The sequence below is a fragment of the Sceloporus undulatus genome, chromosome 5, assembly GCF_019175285.1.
Source record: "Sceloporus undulatus isolate JIND9_A2432 ecotype Alabama chromosome 5, SceUnd_v1.1, whole genome shotgun sequence".
In the NCBI taxonomy this organism is placed as follows: Eukaryota; Metazoa; Chordata; class Lepidosauria; order Squamata; family Phrynosomatidae; genus Sceloporus; species Sceloporus undulatus.
This window is the reverse complement of record NC_056526.1, coordinates 44,109,944-44,137,281: the sequence shown is the minus strand read 5'-3', so window position 1 is coordinate 44,137,281 and position 27,338 is coordinate 44,109,944. Positions and strand designations below refer to the sequence as shown.

General features: G+C 38.8%; 1 protein-coding gene across 6 annotated transcripts in view; it reads left to right on the top strand.

Annotated features, from left to right (window-relative positions):
- CFAP54 (cilia and flagella associated protein 54) overlaps positions 1-27,338 on the top strand; it is a 157,628-nt gene that overhangs the window by 106,487 nt on the left and 23,803 nt on the right. For 4 of the 6 annotated variants that reach the window (XR_006104081.1, XM_042468529.1, XM_042468527.1 and 1 more), the window contains 17 exons: positions 395-461; positions 2,529-2,711; positions 4,227-4,313; positions 4,809-4,931; positions 5,377-5,430; positions 6,445-6,661; positions 8,183-8,286; positions 8,583-8,752; positions 10,969-11,065; positions 13,395-13,545; positions 15,445-15,602; positions 16,309-16,494; positions 20,925-21,051; positions 23,284-23,439; positions 23,673-23,781; positions 24,401-24,512; positions 26,573-26,665. Coding sequence is in view for 4 of the 6 variants with exons in the window: in XM_042468529.1 (XP_042324463.1) it covers positions 395-461; positions 2,529-2,711; positions 4,227-4,313; positions 4,809-4,931; positions 5,377-5,430; positions 6,445-6,661; positions 8,183-8,286; positions 8,583-8,752; positions 10,969-11,065; positions 13,395-13,545; positions 15,445-15,602; positions 16,309-16,494; positions 20,925-21,051; positions 23,284-23,439; positions 23,673-23,781; positions 24,401-24,512; positions 26,573-26,665 (2,194 nt within the window). In the remaining 2 variants the exon portion in view is untranslated. The remainder of the gene's footprint in view (positions 1-394; positions 462-2,528; positions 2,712-4,226; positions 4,314-4,808; positions 4,932-5,376; positions 5,431-6,444; positions 6,662-8,182; positions 8,287-8,582; positions 8,753-10,968; positions 11,066-13,394; positions 13,546-15,444; positions 15,603-16,308; positions 16,495-20,924; positions 21,052-23,283; positions 23,440-23,672; positions 23,782-24,400; positions 24,513-26,572; positions 26,666-27,338) is intronic. The other 2 variants (XR_006104082.1, XM_042468528.1) reach the window with 1 other exon arrangement.

The window sequence follows — 27,338 nt, the reverse complement described above, 5'->3', positions numbered from 1 at the left end:
TGACAGGAAACTGTTGGTCTTTTATGGGGGGGATGCCTTATCTAAGGGTTATCAATTGATATTCATGCATTTCAGGATAATATATTCAGATATCTTAATTAAAATAAATACATTCCATAGAGCAAAGTACAGTGCACTCGCATCATACGTGGTTTTCAGCACATGGAGAAAGGCGTGTGGCGCGCAAGGGGCGGCACATCCCATTTGGTATTTGGCTTACGTGGGGGGGGGTCCAGAATGGATCCTTCACGTAAGCCAAGGACAGACTGTATAGTGACTATCATTATGTGATGAAATTAGTAGAAAAGAAGGATGTTCAAGTTCAAAGAAGTATTGAATTTTGGTTATCTTAACCAAACCTATTTACTTCTTTTTCTTCTTCTTTTGCACCTAGGCACATATTATTATATGATATCAAATTAAGAACCAGAACCTGCATTTTATCTGCTGTTCTCTTCAAGGTAATTTAGATGTTTTAATTTAGACTGTGTTATTCTCAAGAGTTACCAGATACAATCTATGAAGTTTCTTTTGAAGTATATGTGGAAGAAGGCTTTCTGTTGTGTTGCCCCAGATTATGTGGAATGCACTCCCTCCAGAATTGTTCCTCTTTTCACCGTCTTTGGTATGTGTGTGAAGATAAATATATAATAAACTGATATAAGTTATTTTTAAGATTTTCACCCTCAGTAAGTGTATAGCTTTATTTTGGTAATAGAATACAAATGGAATATTATGCAACAATGTGGTTAATTTAAAAGCATTTGGGGTAGTTTTTAAAAATATTACACTTGGATTCTGTTGAAATCCCCACTTTGCTATGGAAACCCGCTGGTTGATCTTGGGCAAGTCACACTGTCTGCCTGAGAAGAAGACAAAGGCCTTTGAAAAAATCTTGCTTATAAAAGCCTGCAATAGGTTCACCTTAGGGTTGCCATAAATCAGAAATGAGTAAAAGGCAGACAACAAGAACAAGATATGATTAGGATTTTAGTGTTCTGATTTTATTTTATTTTATTTTATTTGTATGCCACTTTTCTCTCATAGTGGGACCCAAGGCGGTTCTCAGAGAGAGCCAATTAAAAAAAATCTTCACAATAAAAATTTAAAACAATTAAAATCACAACATAAAACAGTATGAAATCATTTAAAAGACATACAAAAGTTTAAAAAGAAAAATGTAACACACCAATAAGAAGCTTACATATTAAAAGTTGGTTTAAACAAAAAGCTCTTTGTCTGCCGGTGAAAGGAAAGCAACAGAGGCCAGCCTAGCCTTCCATGGAAAGGATTTCCAGAGAGTCGGGAACAACCACTGAGAAAGATATCTCTTGTGTCCTTACCATGTGAGTCTGTAATGATGGTGGGGCCAAGACAAAGGCTTTCCCTGTGCAACTTACAACTAGCACGTTTGTATGGGGAGATATAGTCTTTCAGACAGTCAGGACCTAGTTCATTATAAGTCATGACCAGTGCTTTGTATTCTGCCCTGAAATGAACCAGTACCTGGCAAAGCTGTTTTACCAAGGAAGTTATATTCTCCCAGAGTGTCTGCCCAGAAGGATACCATGATCGATGGCATTGAAAGCTGCCGAGAGGTCTAGCAGAACCAACAGGGAACATTTGCTGAAGCCAATCCACACTTTACAGAACCTTGCCCATATCAACTCTTCTGGAAAATTGAAATATTGAAGAACAGAGTGCCAAGTGCCTTGTTTAAAAGATCTTTACTTGCCAGCAAAAGAACTAAGTGACCAGTCTTTACCACCCATGGGGGGGGGGGGGGAATTTCCACAGCTTGGGAGGAGTCACCAAGAACACCTTCCAATTTGTTCTTACCAAATGGGGTTATGAAGATGATGGGACCATGAGGACACCCTCCTCTGTGGATCCTGACTGGAACAGGCTGGTGTACAGAAATATGGTTTTCAGTCTGGATCTAAGCTGTAAAGCTTTAAATAACAGATTTTCAATAACAGCTTCACCACAGTCTCTTTTAGACATGATGGGAATCTGGCTTACCACAATGAAACTTTCATCACTCCCCTACCCACTTGGTCAGTCCTCTAGCTGCATTTTATGAGCCAGGAAGTCTAGAACTTGCATGGTGGCTCTCACCTCTTGAAGGATTTTGTCCACATTCTCAGGCTACAGAAATTGAAATGTATCCAATAACACAGAGCCAAAATTACATCCACCGGACTGGTATCAACTGTAGCATCCAAATCAGGATCTGAGCAGTTTGGTCTGTAAAGTGTCACCCAGACTCTTTGGAAATAGATATTAACATGATTTGATGTTACAGCTAAATATTACAAGCTTAGGATAGACCCTACATAGTTAGAAAAAAAATAAACCAAAACTTAATTGAGAAGCAAAGCATATTGATATATATTCTTGTATATTGCTTTTATTTTTCTTGAAGTATTAACACCAATATTTTATCTGCTATTATATGAAACACTAGAAATCTATTTAAAGACTTATGTACAGAATTTAAAGACTGTATTTTTTTTTCAAAATTTCAGTCCCTGTTTAAAGTTTCATTACCACATCCTGAAGCTGATTGTGACTTTGCACAATATGAAACAGATATTTTAATTCCTGGCATTGATTTATTTGCGGATTATTTTAGAGCTGATGTTGCAAATGTTGTTGCAAGTTTGAATTTCATTATGTATGAATTGCACTGCAGCAAACACAATCTAATAGTAAGTACTATTGAAATCTGTAAATCATGTATGTTTCCTGTATACCTGAGCTATAAATTTGATTAATGTGCTCTTTTACCTTTAGGAAGGACAGGTGGACACACAAAACATGCAGTTATGCATAAGACTTGGTTAAACATCCCACACTTTACTTGGAAGTAAGGTCCACAAAATGTAGTGAGGGTAATTAACAACATTTGCATAGGATTGTACTCCCAACCTCTATAAATAAGGATGTTTGTTTGACAGACATTTGTGTTCACTAACTGTGATCAAAGCCTTTTTTTTTAACTTAATCCCCCTCATCAAAATGTTAATGTGCACTAGCAGATAGCAAGTGCAGATGATGTGAACAAAGCTAATTATTCTTGTAGTCATGGGATTCAAGTAGCTCAAGTGAACAAGCCAAGTTACACATTTGATTTCTTGAAATTTTCAGTACAAACAGATTTATCTTTTACCTTCAACAGTCTCCACTGATGAGATAAAAGCAGGGAAAGATTAAGGCTTGTTGGAATCTTGTAAGAGAAGACAGTTTCTTATACTTACTAATGTCATTTAGAGTGAGTTGTCAAGCAGAGCAACTGGCACCTGACTAGAAACTCGGCTGTATCATTGGAAACATACACAATTTAGTTCATTGGATTGCAATTAAATTTTGTATGCCATATTTCCTCAGAATTTTCAGTAGTCAGAAGACATGTCTCTTAGGTTTTCCTTACTCCTTCTCTGCTCTGGTGCATTTCCTCACTTGTTTGTCTTTTTGTATGAAGCTCTGTATATCATTGAAACCTGCCTGACAAAGTATGAGACCAGATGGCTATCCAGTTGCTATTCCTCTTTATCCTCTTTGATAAGGAGCCCTGGTGGTGCAGTGGTTAAATGCCTGTACTGCAGCCACTCAATCAAAACCATAAGGTTGAGAGTTCAAGACCAGCAAAAGGGCTCAAGCTTGACTCAGGCTTGCATCCTTCCGAGGTCGCTAAAATGAGTACCCAGACTCTTGGGGGCAAATTAGCTTACAGTTGTAAACCACTTAAACACTGCTTAGGTGGTATGAAGTGATATATAAATGAAGCTTGTTTGTTTGTTTGTTTGTTTGATAAAGAGGAATTTTTCCTATGTATTCTCTTGTGTAAAACCAAGTAGCTTCATGAAAATGATGGTTTCATATGTTTAGGCTAAAATGCTCTTAAACTGTGACACTAAATCTCAGTGAGTTTAAAAAGGGCATTCAGCATTGCAGCCTTAAACATTCTCCTAGAAGTATGTTACATTTCTAAGAGATATAATGCATAGTATGTCAGATGAAATGTATTATAAGAATAAAACTTTTATTCCTTATCTATATGAAATGAAAAAGATATAATATATCATTGTGAGAGTTATTTATGATTTCTTGATGGTATTTTTCTATGTTTAATTTTGAATTTGTTTTTTTCAGATTTTTGAATGTTATTCTTACAGCTACTAAAGTTACCTATAAAAATATTTATAGGACTTTCTTCTTTGCAGATTTTGCCATTATTTACATTATATCAATACTTTGTTTCTGAAATTTGTCGTGATGCAAATAAATGTATTGAAGGCCGGATTCTCAAGGTAATAATAGCTGGGCAACATGTTAAATTTTTCAGTGTTCATTTAACATGATCTGTTACAAAAATAATATCTATTGCTGAGTCTGCCCATCTTTTCAGGAAAGGCTTTTCTCATGCTGCTGCAATCCTCAGAGGCATTTTTGGTGCAGTGTGACAGAGGACCCTCTTAGTGGGCATATCCAGGCTTTGGAACCCCTGGCCAGAAAAAGATATATTGGCTTTCTCTCCTGTGTTCTTTTTAAAGAGAGAGACCTTTGGGCATTTAAGTTGGGATACTGCTGAAATGGGGGTGTTATTTATTTTCATTTAAACTGCTTTATAATTAGCCAGAATGATGGGGTATAAATTTAATAAATAAATAAGTCAGACCATTTATGAAAATAATTATACCACTAGTTGTGGAGGGTGCTAGTTGTGTGTTAAATTTTTAGTGTGGAACTCTTTGCAGGGAATTAACAGCAAACTAATTATTAATGCTAAACTATTTTTTTTTAAGATTAAAGTTCTTACAGATTTAGGATTTTACACCGATGCTTTCCATGAACTGTGTATTCTTAACCGTGGAGAGAAAATTCCCTGGAAACTACCATCTGCCTATAAGCCTGCTCCAAAACTCCCGGTAAAACTGATTACTGCATTCCATAACTTAATATGTCAAGAGATATAATCACTTATATGCTTAGGGTTTATTCAGGGATTTGTGTTATTGCAAGGTGTGTTCTTTAGGCAATAAGACTTGCAGGTATGTTTTTAGGGAAGGTTTAGCAGGTATTTCTTTACTTTGGACTTCTTCTGGTGTTTTTAAATGGCTCTCAGGTGATAGGCTTGCCTTTGTTCCTGCCTCTGAAATGGAGATTAGCCTACAAAATGGAAACACAAATATGTTTGATAACCAAATCATTAGTGTAAATTCAGTAAGACCTACTATGTCTGTTTTGTCATGTTGTAAATTTTTGTCCACGTTAGAACAAAGTTCTATCATTGTCTCAATTTTTCCTGATCTCTTATGGAAATATATACTTCGTTATTATATACTGCTTATTGGTATACTTTACTAATTGTAGGTCTTTCCAAAGTTTGATTCATCACAACCACTCCTGACAAATGTAAATCTGCAGGTAACAGAAAATTTAGTTGATTAGTCTATTAAAATAATGCTATCTATCTATCTATCTATCTATCTATCTATCATCTATCTATTTCTCTCCTTTCTCCTGGTACAGGCACTCATTTATGCACATACAGCACCCCTACTCTTTAATTGGTAATTAGGAATGGAATGTATATTTGAACCCAGTAGAAGTGAACTTATTCAGTTTAAGCTTCGTGGGAGTTGAATCTATATAACATCATCACCCACATGCCTATATATAACTGTCTCTTCTGTCTTGTGTAATCATATGGAATGGTATGATAAAGTTGATCAGAAGTCTGAGAATATTGCTGTCTTTGGTCTGATGAGCTCTCCTCTTTGGCCATGTGCTATCTTGTTGTCACCTATCTGAGTTAAAAGAATGGCCCAGAGGTTTTTATATTGACTGCAGAGAGTCATTTTGTCTAAGCTGTGTCACTTTGCATGCTACTAAACACTGTGTATGTTTGTGCCTCTGAGGTTTCCCTGTCTGACATGTAAGCTTTATAGTTAACAGTTTTGGTTATTTCTGTGGTAGATAATGGTAGCGATATTCACACTCCTGCCCTTTTTGAGGTTCATCATGATATAGTTTGCTCTTAATGTGGTAGGAGCTGAAATGTTGAACTGAGGTGGTATATATAGTTTGAAGAAGACAGAAGCTGCTAAACACCTGAATTCTGTACGGCCCTGTTATATTTAAGCTATATCTCACAGCTGGGGCAATGTCACAGTTTGTTCTACAAAAGATAAAGTATTTTTCTGCAAGACATATATTATATTATGTGATATTATTTTCCTCACCCTTAAAATTTAATCAGTTAAATGTTTTTAAATGACTGTCAGGTGATAAGCTTGCCTTTGTTCCTGCCTCTGAGATGAAGATTAGCCTACAAAATGAAAACACAGATATGTGTCAATTATATTACAATAATTGTAATTAGATGTTTTTCTTAGATGTAGGTCAATTATATTACAAAATTTCATTTTAATTTTAAAGGCAATAGAAGATGTGTTCAACAGGCCTCTAAATTCAAACTGGGCATCAGCATGTGATCCACGAATCATGAATATATTGATTCTAGCCAAAACACATTTTATTATTTGCCTATCTGCAACATTAAATTGTGTTCCTGAAAAAGTGATACAAGCAACATATTGTGTGGACACTGAAACCTTAAGAAGGGCAGGAAGAAACACAGAGGCATTCCTGAAAGGTATTGGTAACAATAAAACAAAACAAATCTATAAAGTAACACAGTATGTTAGAAAGCTTATATAGTGGGCCCTTCGTATCCATTGGTGTTCGGTTCCAGGACCCCAGTGGATATCAAAAGCTTGAGTCCCATTATATACAGTGACATAGTAAAATGTCCTGAAAACAAAATAAAAAAGTTGAAAACTGGCCAAAAATAAAACTGAAAGTGACATGGCTTCACTTCCACTCCTGTGAGGCATACTGGTGTGATGCACTTCCAGCCCCTCTCCAGTTGCCCACCTGGTCTAGATCACAGTGGGATGAAGCTCATGCATGGAAATATGTGGATTATGAGTTAGAAACTAGGTCACCTACAGGCAGACGGCCCCAATGGGGTGGCTTGGAGCCACCGCAATTAAGGCTGGATTGGGGCCATGGGAAACAGATGCACAGCCCCAATCCAGCCAGCTTCTGCCCCAAATAAGAGCAGAAAAAAATCCGCTCCTATTTAGGGCGGAGAAAAGCTGCCCCTTTGCCTCTGGAACCAGCTTTTCATTGGCTCTGGGGCATGTAGTGTCTAACCGCCACACCCCAAGTTGCCCGGAAGCTACCTGGTGTGTAATCGCCAGCACGACATCCAAGCGACTTGGGGACATGGCACTGTAAATGCTTATGCCCCCAAGCTGACTTGAAGCTGGCTGAAGCTGCCCATCTCTTTCAGCCCATAGACAGCATAAATAAATTCATTCCAGGTAAAACAGTTAAAAGTGTAATTGTATCTTCTGCACTGGAGTCCTCAAACTTCATACAGAATGTCAAAGTTAGCCATTTAGCCAGCTAACTGAATCTTGTCATTTCTGATTCTATGTGAGGAAATGTGAATAGTATGAATTGTTTAGTTCTCCTATATACTGTAGATGAGAAGACCTGAAGTAGTAATTTTCTCAACCTGTGTTAGGCACAGCAATAATTAAATTTATCAAAGCTTGGCTCCGTCTTGGCTCCATATCCTGGATCTCCAGAACCAAATTATGGAATTTGACAGTACTTTCCAGAAAAGCAGACAAAGTGACAACTGATACAAGAGGCCATTTAGAACTATATATGTGCAAGCTACAGACTAAGTGTATTCTGGCATCTATTCTGTGAGTTTATCAAATGGGAGGAATTTCTCTTACATTTGAATGAAAAGAAAGTGGGGCCAGAACGCATTCACTTAAAGTCGCTAGTTTCACGCAATTTGATGAAGGAGCATTGAGTTCGAACTGGCTTCCATTGCTTGAAAATAGCATGCCATTGCCCGAATTTGCGTGTGGCAGTCTATTACGCAATAATGTGAAACCACATGATTGCATTTGCTTTCACATGGATTTTATATTACTGAAAGTAACTGAAAAATAAAAAGCCCATACATTCTGAATTTTCACACAGGATTATGGAACAAATCACATATGAAAATCTCTGCTTGGTTTTCAGTGCTGTGTTGTTTTTAATTGTTTAATTGACTCAGATTTGACTGGACTTTTTTTTTTAAATGAAGGCTTTATACCACCTTCAGCATTTACAACCCTGAAGCGGGAACCAATTGTTATGGTTGTGGAACTTGAACGAAACAAAGATCTTTTAAATATGGGCATGCTAAAGGTAAAAGCATTGTTTAAAATATGAGCACTATATTCCATAATTAATAATGTAATATTTTTATACAAATGTAAATACACTTTAATCCATATAAATGATGGGCCTTTTAATTTTAAACTATTGGTTTATAATTTGAGAATCAAAACTATTTCATACTCACATTACACGTGAACTGAACATACACAATTGCTGCACCAATAGAATGTCAGCCATATCAAACATACGAAGTTTTAAACTCCAGTATTGGATTCTTTTTCATTATTAATTGGTTGGTGATATAATTTTTTTTATTATTTTAGGGTATTTTATTGGAAGAAGCTGAAGAAAGGATTAATACAGTTCTTGACACTGTGCAAAATAAGTATGGTACATTGATTTATGAGTGTTCAGCTTCAGAATTGGAGATTGTCACTGAAGCTAAACTTCAACTTGCAGCTATTGCTCAACAGAGGCTTCAGACAGCATTCAGGTAAAAAAGTGTATTTCATCTTGCAGTTTCACAGTTGTTGCTGTTTTGTATTATCTAACACCCAGTTTTCACACTGATTACCAATCTAAGTGACAAATAAAATGGTGCTTCTTGTCCCCCCCCCCCCTTTTTCACTATTTTGTGTTCTTTAAAGACAGTGAATAAATCTATTTATAAAATAACAGTGGGGAAAGTAGTTGCTTGCTGAGTGTCATATGTAATTAAGTAAATACTTTTAAAATACTTGGTTTATTTAAAATGTAACAGTTTCCTGGAGATGCATATTAAGATCCATCCTATCCTACAGGGTAATTGAAACAAGTGCAGAGTGGCCTCAATTTAGCACCCCCTCAGTGTATTGTATAGATCTGCATGTGGTATGTTATGCTACCCATATAGCCCCCTGCCCCCACCAACTTGCTTTAAAGCCCCAAAGTTATGTGATGCAGGCTTTCAGTATTTCAGTGTGAAGAGTCAGAATTGCTGGTTACCTCCCCATAGTCAGACACAACAATGACATCAACACTGAGATTCACATGGGTCATCCAGAGGGCTTAGTTCTGTAATAACTGTGTGTCTGGTTTGGGGGAGAGGATTACCAGACATTGTGAAATCGAAGGCTTTCATGGTTGGCATCCATAGTTTTTTGTGCTTTTTGGGGCTATATGGCCATGTTCTAGAAGTATTTATTCCTGACGTTTCACCTGCGTCTGTGGCTGACATCCTCAGAGAATGAAGATGCCAGCCACAGATGCTGGTGAAATGTCAGGAATAAACTCTTCTAGAACATGGCCACATAGCCCAAAACCCCACAAAAAACTATGATTACCAGACAGTTCTTCAATCCTGTCTGTCTACGTAGAAACACAGAATGCCTGTTTAGGGTTGCTCCAAGGCTTTAAGGTAAGTTGGGGGCGGGGGCGGGTTTGGGCACTGTGTAGAAAGGACAGGAATACCAACCTCCACAGCACCTAAAAAGTCACATCTGTGTATGTAAGGGCCATGTACATGTGTAGATGTACTAGCCTGAATTCTGGCCACATTGTGCTCATTGTGATCTGTCTTGCTAAATGAGCAGTCTGATATGGTGTTCATTGGTGCCTTAATGGAGGACAGAAGGGTCACTTCTGATAAAAATGGTAACAAGGAGGCAGTGGTTGGTAGGTCTGCTGTTAAGTGTAAACCAACATGTCTGCACAGGAAGGCGACAAATGCACACTACTGGTCTAGACGTAGGCATTGCCATAACTTTACCTTTGTAAAACAGAACCTCTAACAGTACTAGGATTTCATCCTTCCTGTCATCTGTGAAAGAAGCCATAGCTTGGAATATAGCTGGAGAAACAAGGAATAACAACAACCCTGCAGGTTAGAACTGCTACCATTCCTTTTGTCTGATTCAGCCAGGACAAGGAGACAGCAGACCTTACAGGACTTCCTTGCAAATACCTTGGAAACAGGAGTTTCTTGGTGACAATGGGCAAAACCCTGTACCTTCTGCTTGCAAGCAGTCCAGGCAAAATCTATAAATTCTATGAAAGGAACCTTCATCCAGCTTGGTGGAGCTTTATGGTAGCTTGTTCTTCTCCACAGTCTGTTCAGAATTAAATTTACATGAGCCCCATGCCATTTACAGCCTGGTAATCCTAATTGGAAATGTTGAAAGGCAGGGTAAAATATATCTGAAATAATTAAGTCCAATTTATCATAGGTGGAATGCTGAAATATGGGGATTTGTTGCAGTTTCAGTACAGCCATGTTTAATTCACCTACTCCACCAGCACTTACATATTGGTGCAGGGAATGCTTGAAACAATATAAATTTATACATGCCTTCCATATTGCCATAACACTTGTCTGGTTGATACATATGATTTGTAATCCAGTGAACAAATAACCCATACCAAGAGGGCTGAACAAGGATATAGGGGTTTTACACAGACCTTCTATTCATTCTCATGACTGTCTGTCTCAGCACTTCTGAACCATATGTGTGTACTTTGAGTGTCTCAGGATGTCATCCTCTTTAAAACTGCTGCTCTTGATGGACCTTTGTGATTAGTCTTCTGTGAATCTTAGTCTATGTGATAGGCTAAGTCGTGCTTAGCCCTAGCAAATGTGGGTATTAGAATCATTTTATGAAATGTATTAAAATTATTTAATAAAATGTTTAAACACACACTTTTAATGCTTAATTTTACATTTGTTTATCACAGTGCTGCATTAGCCTTTTCTGCATTAAAAATTCTTCAGAATGCAACTGTTTTCAAGAAGAAGTCTAACTTATCACAAAACACACAGAGAAAAAGTGAGGTACATGTAGATTTTTGGTTTAACAATTGAAGATACAAAACTTTTTGCAACCCGAGTGTCCTTCATATGTGTTTGATTGCCCAGAATGATGGGAATTCTAGTCCATCCCTCCATCTAGTGAGGACCTTTTGGGGAAGGCTGATGTAAGGTAATGCAGTGCTGAAAACAGCACAAGTATATTGAAGTTACCATCAACATTGGAAAAGTTTTTGGGGTTTTTTTTTTTGTCATGTATTAGTAGAAGTACCCAGTTTTTTGTGGTCTAATAATCCCGTATTTTCTGGGTGATTGCCTGACCAAGCCACACTCATGGGTTCATCCCATGTGTCAAACTTTAATTCACAGCAACCCTTGATTTTGCCGGTTTATATAAGGGATGCCATTGTATATAATAGGACTTGACCACCCACATATTTTGATATCCATGGGGGATCCTGGAACCAAACCCCAGCAGTTACTGAGGGCTGGCTGTATATAAGATTTCATTTCCACAGGAAACACTGTCAGTTCAAAGCTCTGCCTTTTGGCCTGACTTTTGCACCCAAGATTTTCACAAAGGTGTTGGTGGCATTAATAGCAAATCTGAGGTATGAAGGGTCTCTTCATTCTGTATGAATAGTCTCTTCCAATTCTATGATTCTGTAACCAAGGTCCAAATTACTGCTCGGTCACAGAAGCCTACTTGGTGACCTTGGCTAAGTCACAGTCTCTCAGGCTCAGAGTAAACCTCTGAATGTATCCTGCCAAATAATAACAGCAGCAGCAGCAGCAGCAGCAGGAACCCTGTGAGAGGTTTGCTTTAGGGTCACCGTATGTCTGAAATGATTTGATGGCACACAACAACAACTCATCTTAAAACTTCTCCTATGGTACACCAATTCACATCATGGGATGTAAATCAACTACTAAATGCACCAACGACTTATTCCTTTGAACAACTTAGAGAGATTTCACTTAGAATTCTGTTATTAAAAGTAGTTTTTCTGGTGGTCACATCAGCGAGAAAAATGACTAATCTGTCAGTCAGTCCTAATTTATGTAGGTTTGAAGAGGACAGAATAACATTAGACCTAACATTTCTTGAAAAGAATGTTGCCATGTGAGGATGTAAAACAGCTATACCTTCTGTTCAGATCCATGACATTAAAAAGAAAAAAATGGCACACTTTGAAAGAGCATGTAAAAGAGAACTTAAAGCTTATGTAAAAAGGACAAAAAGGATGAAGTACACAGAGGCCTTGTTTGTTTTCTTTCATCCAAAGACTAGGAGAAAATATGTGAGGCAGCTGGGTGGAAGGCGCTTTTCATCTCCATTAGGCACTACAAAATTGATGAGTTACGTCTGCTCGGTGTGCCTTCAGGTACAAAGTCTTACAGGGTGTGGCAACAAACAAACAAAATAACATTCACCCATGAGAATGGCCTTGGGTATGTTCCTTGAGAATGGGTTGCTTAGGCAGTCATCCAGAGAATGAAAGGTTGGTGCTTACTGTGAATGATAATTCTTGAATGATTCCATGAGCAATGCACCCCCACCTGGGGGATGATGATGATAAAGATAAAATGAAAACAAAAAAGTTCAATATTATATTTGTGAGGAGGTTCTTAGTGGCAGAGCTTTGTAACTAGTGAGAGGGAGAGTGGAGTCAATATTTTCAACTCAATTAGAACTTTTGGACTCCTGCTTTAAGATGCTGGCACAAGGGATAAACCCATGAGTGTGGTTTACTCATGCTGTCATCCAAGAATGACCATTCACAGTAAGTACCAACCTCTCAGTCGCCACCCCACCACCAATTCATTATCGCTTCCACCCTTTGAGGCATTTTTTGTCCTTTCATCTAGTGGGTGATCTTCCTTTTACTTCTCCCACAAGTTCTTCCTGTCTTGCAGGTATATACTCTGAAATGTCTGTTCCTGATCTGTTTCCTCCTTGTCTTACAAGCTGGTCCTCTGGAGTTTCGCCTGCTCTGAGTGCAATTTCCCCCTCATTGTTGCGTGGTTTTCAACTTGCTGCTCTATGATCTCAAGTTGCACTCACTAGCTTTTGCTAGCTGTAGGCTACAGATAGATTTAAATTAACTAAAATGTAAATAACCAAATAGGCCAAGGGACATATAGAGGACTATAACACATACAGTTCCAGATGTTAATATAGATGACTAAATAGAATTGTATATACTAATCTACATGATCAATTGAACTAGAAACAGAACAAACCTTTTATAATTCTTGGTATATTTCAGTAATGCATTTATCTTCCATAGAAGAACTGGATGGACCCATTAATTTAGGTTATTTTACAAATGACTTTTCCTGTGACTTTCAGACCCATAATGAAGGGATTTATACCGAGGATTCCAATCTGCTTCACAATGTAATAGCACGAGAACATATGAATATACATATATGGTTGAGATGTCGTTTGGCCTTAGTGACTGCGATTACAGCACAAGCACGAGGCATTGAAACAATGAAAGGTAATATTAAATCCTAAAAGTATTAGCAATAATCTAAATGTGTTGGCTTGCACATTAATGTTGCCAGGTTTTCAAAACAGCAATATGGGACAGTCAATATTTATAAGATACAGGCTTGAAAATCAGGAAGTTGATATTAATACATTTGTGTTTTATCTAGATACTGATTTCACTTAGGTTAGCCACATGCTGTCTTTAAAATTAACACATTGTCCACATTCATAAATTAAATGATGCAACACATTTAATTCTGTATGAAGAGTTCATACCCAAATATACCAGGATTTGGGGACTTCACCGCATCAGGGCCACGGCAACCATACGCTGCAGCCCCGATTGGGCCTTTCCGTGGTGTAAAAAGAAGCCACCAAAAGTGGCTCCTTTTCGCACCACGGAAAGGGCACCCTAGCTGCCCCTAAACAGTGGCTTTTTGGCACTCCTTTGGTGAAGCCCATTTAAACACTGGGCCAGCAGAATGCCATGATGCCCCCCCCCCCGGTGCGGTTGGCATGCAGTGTTATGCTGATGTACGCCACGCCCCCACACCGGCTTATAACGCCAATCTGTAGAGGCTCGAAGAGATATCCTTCATAATAAGTGACATCTTCCAGCCCCGCAAAAGGGAACTTTTTTAATAATAAGAGACACCTTGAAAGCCTACTGCATAGCATAAGATGCCTTCAGTGTGATCACTTGTTCAGAAAGATTATTCCCTATTAGGTGATGAGAAATCCTTTACTATTTTATCTATGCATTCAGAGATGAACAGATTAATTAGTTTTCTCCCCACAGTGAGAGAAAACAAATATTTCTCTGCGTATTCTCTGTGCATTCAATTATGGAAGTGTTGCAGAGGAATTATTCTGCAGAGAAGTAAATATTTATTTTTTGGAGAGGGGGGTTTACACAGAACCTGCTTTCTCTACAGGAAACAGTGTTTCCAGTGCCAAAATACACATGTGTTTTTCTCCATAGAATAATTCCTCTACAACACTTCAGAATCTTGAAAACAGGAGAAAATTGACCCAAATCGTCCCAAATGGTCTATTATTCTTCCTGGCAGGGATCCCCAGCTCTCACGAAACTTATTTTTCAACCTGGAGATTACTATTTACCTATCCCTATTAGGTGGAAGTCTAGCTGCATCATGCCAGCTCTGTGCATAAAGGTGTATTGCTAGAAAATTGGGTAAATACATAGTAAGATGATTGCGTTGAAAATCTACAAGGGCAAAGCAATCCCAAATGGGGCAACTGGGAGTAGCGAGGAAGAACTAGTTTTCTCTCTGGCTTTGCTAGATGTTACCAGCCAATTTGAAAAACGGATGCATAGTTTTGCCAGGATGCTCAGTTTGTCACATCAGTATACTTACAGTTCCAGTCATCCGGTGTCAGCAGCCTGGTGGTGGAGGATTAGTGATGCAAGTTTCACAGGTGATACAGTTATAAAGCTTATATTAGTCTATCTAGGACAACAAAACAGTGTTGTATCTAGTGGTTCTCCTCTGCCCCAGCTAAAGAACAACCTTTTCCGTGTTCTGCACCTGCTATTCTCAGGACGAGAAATCAGCTTTCCACTTGGCACAGTGGGAACATTTACCACAGTGGAACCCTCTGCATGTGGTCATCCTGTCGGCAGATGGAAGCTAGTAGACAAAAAGTAACATGCCATTGGAATCCCTTCCACCAACAACATTTGAGGAAAAGGTTATGCGTTTTAGTGAAGCAGTGTATGGCTTATATGATTGTGATTGGTTTTAGTTTCTCAGAAAAACAAAACAAAGCAAAAAGCCTCAGATAAAGTATAAAACAATTTGCATTTTGGGAATGCTGTATTATACATTTATATGCTAAAATGTCAAAATGTATGAATTGATAAATTTGTATTTTTTTCTTTAAGAAAATGAATTGATGGAGTGTTCATGTCTGATCAGTGAGGTACAAATGGAAGCTCAGGCATTCAGTGATGTTGAGACACTTGCTGACATTACTATGCAAGCAGTTATGCTTGGCCTGCAGGAAAAACAACCAGTGGCAGACATTAAACTTGGTCTACAGGTTTGGACACACTTGCAAATAATTATTTTTTCCACAATAAAATGGCTATGAAAACAGATTTATTGTAGTGTAGTTCATAGGTTTCTTATTCTGGGTTGTCCAGATATACAATGACTGTGGAGTGAGCTGCTTTTGGGACTCAGATTTCCTTGAGGAAGGTGTAGTCCTGACCTAGGTGTAGCTTATATGGATAGGCTGAGTGCCCATAAATATTGGATTTTGTTCATTAATTGTCTCTCCCCCCCTTCAGTTCTACTATTAGAACATTATTTGGAAGAAGAGAAACTGTTTTGTTGTGATTATCTTTTTCTTTCCTCATAGTTTTAAGAGGATACCAGTGATCACCTATTCTGTACCTCTTCTATGCTTGTGTTGGTTTATTTCTCTATTCCATAGATCCATATTCCACTGTATGTTAGGATCTCTTTTTTAATGAGCTGAGAAACATGGCTAGCACTAGACCAGTGGTCCCTGAACTCTGCTCTTTAAGAGATTTTGGACTTCAGCTCCCAGAAGCCTAGACTATTGGCCAACATGGCTGAGGCTTCTGGGAGCTGAAGTCCAAAATCTCTTAAAGGGCAGTTTGAGGATCACTGCACTAGACAGTGGGATGATGGCAAGATAGGGTAAATTTAGAAGATCGGCTGAAAAAACACTGATCTAGACTGTAATTGCCAATATACAATATTCTGTTATGTCTATATAGAATATAATCAGGTTGCTTGAAGACAAGACAATGATTTCTCCACCAGCTTCTTTAACACTAGTGCAAAGTATGCTTTTGCTAGCTGACATAATGAGAATGCAAGCAGAAGGTGATTCAGAACGTCATACATCTAAGACTGAACAACTGAACTTATTACTTCTGGCACACACAATTGTCATTAAACAGGTAAGTGTTATCATGCAATATTACACATATACTGTCCTTGGTGTGAGAAACTCAGAACAGAATATATGAGTGAACAAAAATATTCTCAGTGCTATCTTGCAAGGAAGAGCAGGGTGGTAGATAGTCACTTAACCAATGCCTTTTTTAAAGTTTCACCACATTTAAACCAGGCCTCCTTGATCCTTTTTATATCATGTTAGATAATCTTACAAGCAACTGAGGTCCATAAAATAGTTTAGCGTAGCATTTTTAGAACAGAAGCCTGCTATTCAAAGGACAGAATGTCAAAAATGTCAAGAATTTTACTAGGTTTGTACAAGAATTGTTTTGGATCTTAGCCTTTGCATAGTTTGATACCTTAACAATTTGTTTTGTTGTTGTTGTTGAGTGCCTTCAAGTAATTTCTGATTTATGGCTACCCTAAGGTGCCAATCATGGGGTTTTCTTGACAAAATTTGCTCAGAGGACATTTGCCATTGCCTTCCCCTGAGTCTGAGAGCATGTGACTTCTTTGGGCTTCTGTTTACTAACATCCTTTATCATTTTTGGTCTATTAACTGCTGAACTTTAGTTGCCTTGAATTCTGTTTCTGGGAGAAAGGCAGGATTTACAATAAACAAACAAACCTTATCAATAAACTTTTCTTTCAGAGAAGCGTTCCCAGGCGTTGTGTGACTATTATTTGCTATTTGACATTTTTAATTTGTTACCTGTTTTACTGAACCCTTTCCTGTATTGTTATGTATTATTTATATGTATTATGCTATTACTTCTTAGATTGTACGCCATGGGCAGGTTTACTCTTATCTGTTTTATTGTTTGTATGTACAGTGCTGTGCAAATCAATAGTGCTATATAAATAAAGCATAATAATAATAATAATAATAATAATAATAATAATAAGCTTTTCTTTCTTTGCAGCACCAGTTTATAATAACTTTCCATAATCTATCAGATTCATCTGCTACCTCCATGTGTAGTCCTGTCTAATACTGTTATACATAGTATGCATAAGGAACTACACAGATATGTAACTCATGGATTTATAGTTAGAGTAGGGGTTCCTAACCTGTGCTCTGAGAGCCCTTAGGGCTCCACATGCACTTCCTCAGATGGTCTGTGTCTTCTCCAGGAAAATGAAAGAAATAAAAATTGAATGAAATTAAAGAATAAGAATATATTCTTATATATACTCCTAAATACCATTAACTTATAAGACACAGGGTAAGCCTCTTAGGAGCTCGACCATAGAAATAAGGGCTTCATGAGTAAAAAAGTTTGGGAACCCCTGAGTTAGAGAACTCCAGACACTTTTGGAAATGGTGGTATTAGTAAAAGAAAATAAACATATTCTCAGGCTGGCTGAATGTGTTTTAATTGATGTGCATTTTTATTTCCTGTTGTTTCCTGCCTCAATCCATGGGGAAAGGCAACAAACAAAGTGTCAGTGTTAGGATGGGGCCCCCCACCCTGACGAAATGTTCACATAGAGAATATGGCTGATAGATTAGAAGGCTTTTGACATAAACATCCTGGAACTGTTGGTAGTAGAGAAGGCATTCCACTCATTTGATCTAGTGTCTAGATCAAGAGAAGTAATAGTGCCACTCTATTCTACTTTGGTCAGCCCCCATCTGGAGTACTGTGTCCAGTTCTGGGCACCACAATTCAAAAAGAATGTTGAGAAGCTTCAGCATGTCCAAAAGAGGGCGACTAAAATGGTGAAGGGTCTGGAAACCATGCCCTATGAAGAATGACTTAGGGAGCTGGGTATGTTTAGCCTGGAGAAGAGAAGGTTAAGAGGTGATATGATAGCCCTGTTTAAATATTAGAAGGGATGTCATATTGAGGAGGGAGCAAGCTTGTTTTCTGTTGCTCCAAAGAACAGGTCCCAGAACAAGAGATGCAAGCTACAGTACAAGCAAAGAGATTCCTCCTAAACATTATGAGGAACTTCCTGACAGTAAGAGCGGTGCGACAATGGAACATACTCCCTTAGAGTGTGGTGGAATCTCCTTTCTTGGAGGTCTTCAAACAGAGGCTGGATGGCCATTTGTTGGGTATGCTTTGATTGAGAGTTCCTGCATGGTAGGGGGGTTGGACTGGATGGCCCTTGTGGTCTCTTCCAACTCTATGATCCTATAACTGATCTGGGGTCCCTCAAGGAGCCATTCTGTCTCCCATGCTATTTAACATTTACATGAAACCGCTGGGAGAGATCATCCAGAGACATGGGGCGCGGGGTTATCAGTACGCTGATGACACCCAAATAGTCTTCTCTATGTCTCCGACTGATGCAGTGACTGAGGATGGCGTCTCTCCTCTCGTGGCGTGCCTGGAGTCAGTAATGGGCTGGATGAGGGAAAACCGACTCAAATTGAATCCAGAGAAAACGGAGGTACTGGTGATAGGTTCCCCTGGTCCAGGAATGGCGGTAGTTCCACCTGTCCTGAACGGGGTCACGCTCCCTGTGAAGGACTCCGTGCGCAGTCTGGGGGTGCTTCTTGACTTGTCGCTTCACCTGACTGCTGAGGTGAATGCGACGGTCAAGAACACCTGTTATCAGCTTCGGCTCATTCGCCAGCTGTGCCCATACCTGGCCCAGAGGGACCTTGAAACGGTAGTACATGCTCTGGTAACCTCGAGATTGGATTTCTGCAACGCACTCTACATGGGGCAACCCTTATACCAAACCCGGAAGCTACAAATGGTACAGAATATGGCAGCCAGGCTGGTCACTTGAACTTCCAGGGCCAGCCATATTACACCGATGCTTAAAGACTTGCATTGGCTGCCTATTCGCTTCCGGGCACAATATAAGGTGTTGGTAATGACCTATAAAGCCCTAAATGGCTTGGGCCCAGGATACCTGAAGGACCGCCTCTCCCCGTACATTCCGTCCCGCACCCTCAGAACATCTGGGCAGCAATTACTTAGGGTGCCAGGGGCTAGGTTGACCTCTACCACGAGGAAGACTTTTTCCATCGCCGCCCCGGCCCTTTGGAACAAGCTGCCCACAGAGCTCCGCTCGGCCACCTCCCTGGCCCAATTTAGAAAGGACCTAAAAACCTTTCTATTTCAGATGGCATTCCCCGACTAAAGTCCAGTGGGCCTCCCTTCCTCTTCTGTGGCAAAGAGGACTGGCTAACGGGGGTTTTATTCTGTTTTATTTTGCTGCTGTGTAATTGTTTTAACCTGAATGTATATGTTGTGTTTTATTGATATTTGCTGTGAACCGCCCTGATCTATGGAAGGGCGGTATAAAAATAAAAATTTTATTATTATTTATTATAATTCCATGAACAATACCACAGTCATGCACTACTTGAACAAGCAGGGAGGGACTCGCTCCACTCTTCCCACCCTCACTCTATGGTTCTGGGACTGGTGCATTTTAAAAGAAACTTTCAAGTCATCTGTAGGATTTTATTTTATTTTATTTTTATTTTACCTGACCTGCTTACCTGACCTGGTTGTTTGATTTCATATGTACATATTGTTAATTTTGCATAAAATGTTTGCTGAATTGTGTTGAATGCTCTTCTTTTTCATGGTGCATCTCTGTTCTTTCCATGTTATTCTGTGTCTGGTAACAAATTTACTGTTAAAGAAGCAATGTCCAGGAACATGTACAATACATATATTGTACAGTGGGTCCTTGGTATCCACTGGGGTTTGATTCCAGGACCCATGTGGGCACGAAAATCCATGGATGTTCAAGTCCCATTATCTACAGTGGCATAGTAAAATGGTGTCCCTTATATAAAATGGCAAAATCAAGATTTACTTTTTGGAATTTATATATTTTTTGGATATTTTCAAGCCATGGATGCTTGAATCTGTGGATAAATATTCCAGGATCAACTGTAGATTCATTGATTCATTGGGGCTTTTGTCAGTTAATACCTATATAAGTTCCAGTTTTTAATTGAGTCTACTTTAGGTGGAACTGGCAATTGGATTTACAGTAGGTCTTGAATATTTCAGTTACAGTACTTTCTTTGAACAGCTCTCTTGATTAGTTATGGACAAATTTTTAAAACTGCATCTGAATACTAAGTAGTAAATAACATATCTATATAGTTCTATGCCCTTTTTACATCTATTTGTTTCCCCCCTCTCTTCTCCTTTTCCATTGATTGCCTTTTATTCCCTCATTTCATCTCCCCTCCCCCTGATTGTCATTTATTTCCCACTACCCTATGCCATTGCTTAGTCTTTTTTTCTCCTGAAAATTTTTAAATATCTGTAAACTTTATATTTATCTTGATTCTGCTAATAATTCTTGTGTATTGCTTGTATAATTGTGGCTACAGTTCCATAAGCTTGGAAAGATTTAAAGTGGAAATAGGAAGAATTGTGTTGTGTAAACTTTATTATTAAACGAACTGTATTCAGACATATCTGAACTAAATTGCATCTTTCAACAGTTGTTTCTTTTGGGACAATCACTTGAGGAACATGCAGAAGATCCTACACTGACCACTGTGAAAATGCCTTTGAAAAACATATATCTTCCACATATCACATTACTGGCAAAAGTAAAAATGAGAATAGGTAAGAAAGTATCAGTTACCTGTAAAGTATTTTGTTATTTAACTAAATAATTTCATCTTCTTAATTAGTGAAAAGATATGTCTGAATTCAGTTAACTTTGTCATTTGTTTGCTAGCATCTGTAATGGAAATATACAGAAAATATAATCACAAAGCAACAGTTGGTTCAGAATAGTGATTTCAACAGCTATTAAAATTATATCATTATATTATGAGCATTTACAGTACAGTGGAAATGGCTGACTTAGCACAGTATAGTGTAATAGAATTTTGGGATGTAGTAGGAATGCTGTTTCAAATGAGAGCTTGGGGAATCTCTTTTTCAATATTCAATTTATTATCAGTGTTTCCTTTGTGATCATGTACACTGCTAGCGGAAAGAAGAAAAAATCCAGTCTTTGTAGAAACAAGTCATAATGTAGCAATATTGGTAGATAAGCCATAGCATCCATGGCATTATTGTTCCTACACACAATTACATTAATGCATACTGTACTTGCTCTTTCCCACTCTGCTGATGCACAATGGTAGCACTATTTCATTGAGCCAACCTATCAATTGTATATATTCACATACATGCTGTAAGGCAAAGAGGGAAGCATACTTCCTTTCCTTGGACAACAATGGACAGAAAAATAGAGACAAATACAGTCAGCCTTTGGTATACGTGGGGTATCTGTTCCGGACCCCCCCCCCCTCCGCTTATACCAAAATACATGTATGCCAAGTCCCAGTTGAATGCCAAGGATGAAGCTTCCCCATGGTGGAGGAAGGACTCTCAATCCTTCTTTGCAAGAGTGGAGACAGGTGGAGCTGACTTCCCACTTTTCCCCCCAGAGAGGAAGCTCTTAGTCCATGAGAGATGAGATAAGTGAAGGACTATTTTGAAGACTCAACCCCGGATACCTCTCCTCCTCCTTCTCCAGAGATGTGCCTTCCCACACAACTTCAAGTTGTTCCCCCCCCCCCCCATACAAACATTGTTTCTTTTGCCACCTCTTCTCTCAGCCTCTTTGATGAAAGAAAGTAGGAGCAGCAGAGCAGCTCCAACCTGCTAGCCAAGTCTCGGCAAAGCTCACAGAGCTTGAGTATGTTTCCAAATATGAAAGCTCCTTTTTGCCGCCACTTCTTCCCCACTGCCACATGCTCTAAATCCTCATCCCCACTATGGTCGTAAAGGCCACTGGTTCCCTTTGTCTTTCTTGTGTGCCAATACTTCAACTGAAGGCCCCCTTTGCCTCACCATCTGCTACCTCCTTTTGCCTCATTGCCTCTTGAATCTTTCCACCTCTCCACCTCCCCGCCCAGGGGAACAGTACTGCTTACTTTGGAATCACTGTGGTAGACAGTTCACAAAGGAACTACTAATAATGACCACTTCTTAGACCAGGTTGCCCAACAAAAACTGAAATTCTCATCATACTAATCAATCAGTTCATGGCTTAGACAGTGTAATTTGCAAAAAAAAGGAAGGTGTCAAGACTGAAACTCAAACATGACATTCTACAGAGTAACTCCCTAAATTGGTGTAGGGAGCTAGTGATCATTCAGATTGCAAATTATAACCCCCATCGTCCTTGATCATTGGCAATGCTGGCTAAGGCTGATGGGAATTGAAGGCCATTAGTCAGGTTTAATGAGTAAATTGAAAATTTCCATATTGATGTTCTTCCATTGTCAAGTCTCAGTTTCATCAAAGGTGGTAGTGATTCTGCTGACATTTGGTGGTTCACCTGCTGTGCTGCTAAATAATGTTGTGTAGAAAATTATCTCTGCTATGCATATCCCTTCTGTATGAAACATTGCTGTTATTTATTTATTTATTTATTTGAAGAGTGCAAGCTGTGTAGCCAATATAGTTTCCTTATACTGCAAAAAAGATGGTGTTTGGAGATGTTTTGTTGAAGAGCAGAGAATTCATGAATGATGAAAAAATTACTTGAGATAATTTGCTCAGGCACAGGGATAGCCAGAGTTTTCCATGCTGGTGGTGTGGGAAATCTTCTCTGATTCCCTCCTCCCAGACTTTAAAGTTGCTGTGAAAGATCTCAACACTTTCCACCATCCAGGCATCTCAGGTGCCATATATAGGCTATAATTTGGGCTCAAATTGCATTTTTATATTTTGCCTGAAACATTAAAAATAGTACAAAGAAAATATATGTTATTTTTACAGTACTTTTCATTTTGAAATATGAAACAGTGTATGATTTTTATTGTAAATTAATTCTAGGGCATACATTAGCTCTAGAATTGTCCTGCATATCAAAACCACAAAGTGAACTGCAATGGCTACAAGCTCTCAGACACATAGAAACTGCACTGAACCTTTCTACAGCATCAATAAGAAGTGATTTAGAGCTGAAAGCAGAACTTCTTTTTCGGAAAGGTAATATGTGACTTACTTTCTCACAGTATTCCTATACCTATGTTGCTTACTCTGTTCCTGAATGCCTCAGAAAGCATCCATCATACTGCTTGTATTAGGAATGCTACAAAACCTCTTGAACATTTCCTGAAGCTCAGAGGCTTCTCTTAACTGAAAAGGCCCTGAGCTAACTCATTTGATAGTTCTGACAGGGAGGAAAAAGTGTCATATTAATTGAAGTCTTTCTTTTTTAGGGAAGATAGAACGACATATTGATTCAATATGTGGTAATAAAGCAACACTTGCTGTTGAAACCTTGTTGGAGGCCATAAAAGTAAGCTTGAAGAGTTACCAAAATTACAGGTGAGCTACTGGTTGATTTCTCTGTGTGTGTGTCTGTGTGTGTCCCTTATTTTGGTATCTTTATCTTTATTTTATTTATTACTATACCTTAGATATTTTTTTTAAAAAAAAAGTTAGTATGTTGTTTTCTGCTTGCCACTTATTGCATTTTGTGGATTTTTTTGCATGCCTATCTTATTGTATAGTGCTTTGAACTTCATTTTGAAAGAAAATGCAAGATACAAATTCTTGAAAGAATAAAAATCAGAAAAGTCATACTAAAAAAATGTGTTGTAACAGAAGTCAACTTATTTTAAATATGTTTGTGAATAAGCCTTCACTATAATCCAACTTAATAGCTATGTCTTTTTCTGATGGGAAAAGGATTTTCATATTTTATTCTGTGTATGTTAGGATTCAAATATATTGATGTGTTAGTTTGTAGACTTTGACATTTTTGGCATAAACAATATATAAATATTTGTAAATAAGTAAATGCCAATGTCATATAATTCACCAACACAGTGTAACAACCCTTATATTTTTGTATGATCTGAAAGCTTTTTTTCCCTAAGTGCTGTAGGTGTGTTTCATGTAGTATTATAAATTTAGTGGATGTTTTTGTATTGTCTTTTTGCAGCTTGATAAGAAGAGCATACATGGAGATAGCGTTGCAATATTTTTTTCTAATCACAAATATAGAGGAATCACCTACTTTGACTACACTGAAAGGAAGAATATTTAAACCCAAGGTACAACTCCTACAAATCCTACATATGAATCAGCTTGGTGGCGCAGTGGTTAAATGCCTATACTGCAGCCACTCACTCAAAACCACAAGGTTGCGAGTTCAAGACCAGCAAAGGGGCTCAAGTTTGACTCAGGCTTGCATCCTTCTGATTGTTGGGGGCAAATTAGCTTACAGTTGTAAACCGCTTAGACACTGCTTAGGTGGTATGAAGCGGTATATAAATGAAGCTTGTTTGTTTGGTTTTTTTTACGAGGTTTAAAAATCAGATCTGCGGAATCATTGTATCTATATGCCAAGGAAGATCTCACATAGTGTTTGTAACTCAATGAAGTTCCTTCACCTTATTATGATGAAAAACAAGTTGCTTATCTGTAGCAGTAGTTCAGGTGGTTCTTTGTGAACTCATACAACCTACCCTCTGCACCTCTGGGCTGAAACGGACCAGCGTAAAAAGCCGGCTTCCAGCCAGCTTGGAAGCAAGGTAAACAGACGATGTATGCCCTCAAGACGCCTGGAAGCCAGCTTCAAGAAGCCTGGCTGTCTAGATGTGGGCTGGCTTCCAGGCACTCTGGAATTCACGGCATTTACACACTGCATACCGCAGGAGTGGCTTAAAGCTGCCCATTGGCTGTGGCAGGCAGGAAAAACCATCTTTTTGGTGCCCCAAAAGGGAGAGGCTTTTTGCTGCTCCTTTTTTGGTTGGCTTCATGACAGATTGGGACAGCGGCGTGCGGTAGCCGCAGCCCCAGTCCACCTTCAGAAGGGGTGGCTTGAAGCTGCCCCTTTGGGGCAATCTGTTTCAGCCCTCTGTTAATGTCCTAACCTAGCTGCTTCTAGTTATAAATTTTGGACGTGTATAGCTTAATGTGCCTACACATGTGTTCTTGAGGTGTGGGGACAAGATTCCCACTAAAACAGTTCATCTCTGGAAAGTTCCACACATGGCTCTCTTTGTGCATAATACCTATGTGTGGGAGTTCATGGATAGGCACTTGAAAAAGTTGGTACTGGTAATTAGCTTGTTTTTTATTTTTATCACTGTATTAAATTGAGATAAATGGTTGAATATTTAGAGAAATAAATAATGAAATATTGTAATTCCTAAATAGTGAAGATCTCTTCAATACTGGACCCTAATAAATGAGCTTCGTATGGTACCTTGGGATAGACAATTAAAATAGAATGGGTTTGTTTACTATATCATTTACGTTATCATAATAAATGAGAGAGTAAATGAACCCATTCTGTTTTATTGTCTATTTCAAGGTATCACACTAAACTGTCCTTTAATGTGAATATTTAGGATCATATAGCATAGTAATGCTTCTATTCTACTGTATAATGTTTAGAATTGGAATGCCTGTTACTCTGATCCAGGATTGGGGGATGTATAGCCTTTTAGATGCCATTGGACTGAGACTTGCATCAGTTATAGCCTGAATATCCAACTATGAGGGCTGCAGTCCCTTTTCAGGTCATCCCTGCTATATATGCTGACCAGTCTGTAAATGCCCAAATTTATTGTAACATAGAAGTCACTATAAAGGTCTGAATGCATGAGTCAAAAGGCATGTCTTCCCTTTAGCCTGGTCAGTGACAGTAATAAAGATGAATTTGAACCCTTATGACCTACGGTGGGGACCTTCAGGTAAGGGGCATACAGTGGTAGTGGATCCATGGTACAGAAGTATGTGAATGTTTGAACACCTGGCTGTTGCTGTGCCAACATGGGGTTGAGAACAGATTGGAACAGAGGGCAGGATACCACAGCTGCAGTATTCTGCCTGTACAGTATGTATAGGCTCTAGAACTAACTAAATTTCCTGTTTTATTCATGATAAAAACATTTCAGAATTAGTAATTGTAAAGGGTGCAATCCTGGGAGTAATTCTCAGCTTACTCAATGGAAACCAAGTAGAAGATTGTAACGTAAGGATAATTGTTTCTTCATGATATATTAGAGGATTGATTTTGTAGTTGTATGATATTTAAAATGTTTATGGATGTTTCCCTCTAATTCTATATCTCACTAACCTAAATCAGAACTTATTTTAAATTTAGCCTACCAGCAGACACCGTGTTAGTTCTGAAGAAATTACAGCCCTAGAAATGTACAGAGTACAAGCCTGGATTGCAATAAGAGCAGCAGCGCAGGTTTGTAATACATTTTGTAACCTGATCTAACTTTGTTTAGTAAATATGGATTGAGCTTCCTGCAGAAAAAAAATCAAGCAGTTCATATTTCCTGTTACAGGAAAGAAAGGAAGATAAGTAAAGGGGAAAACTGGCTACCCTTCTGTATTTTAGAAAGCTTACTGTATATACTCATGTATAACTCTAGAAATTTTAGATAAAAATTGACTCAAAAAACTTGGGCTGACTTATCCATGGGTCAGTGTTAGTTTTGTATTTTAGTTCTTATCAAAAAAGGAAGCATACCCTTCTCTTTGTAGACTGGCAAAAGATCAGAGCTTAGTCTGTCCTCGAAGAACCTAAATGAAGCACTCAGGCGGGTTACAGACCGCCCATTTGGGGCGGGCTGTACCCGCCCCTTTCCCCAGTGTATCGGGGCCTCAGCTGCTAGAACGGCAGCTGCTGAGGCCCCGATCCGCCGCTTTTCAGGCTGCGGGGAAGCGGCAAAATGCCGCTTCCCTGCAGCCTGGAAAGGGGTGTCCTTGGGGCTTCAAGCCCCAAGGACACCCCACAGCGGCGGGGAGGAGGAGAAAGGGGCCGCTTGGCCCCTTTCTCCCTTGCTTCGCTGGGCGCAGCCGTCTGAAGGCTGCGCCCAGCGACGCAAAGCGGCACCGCAAACCAGGAAGGAGCTCCG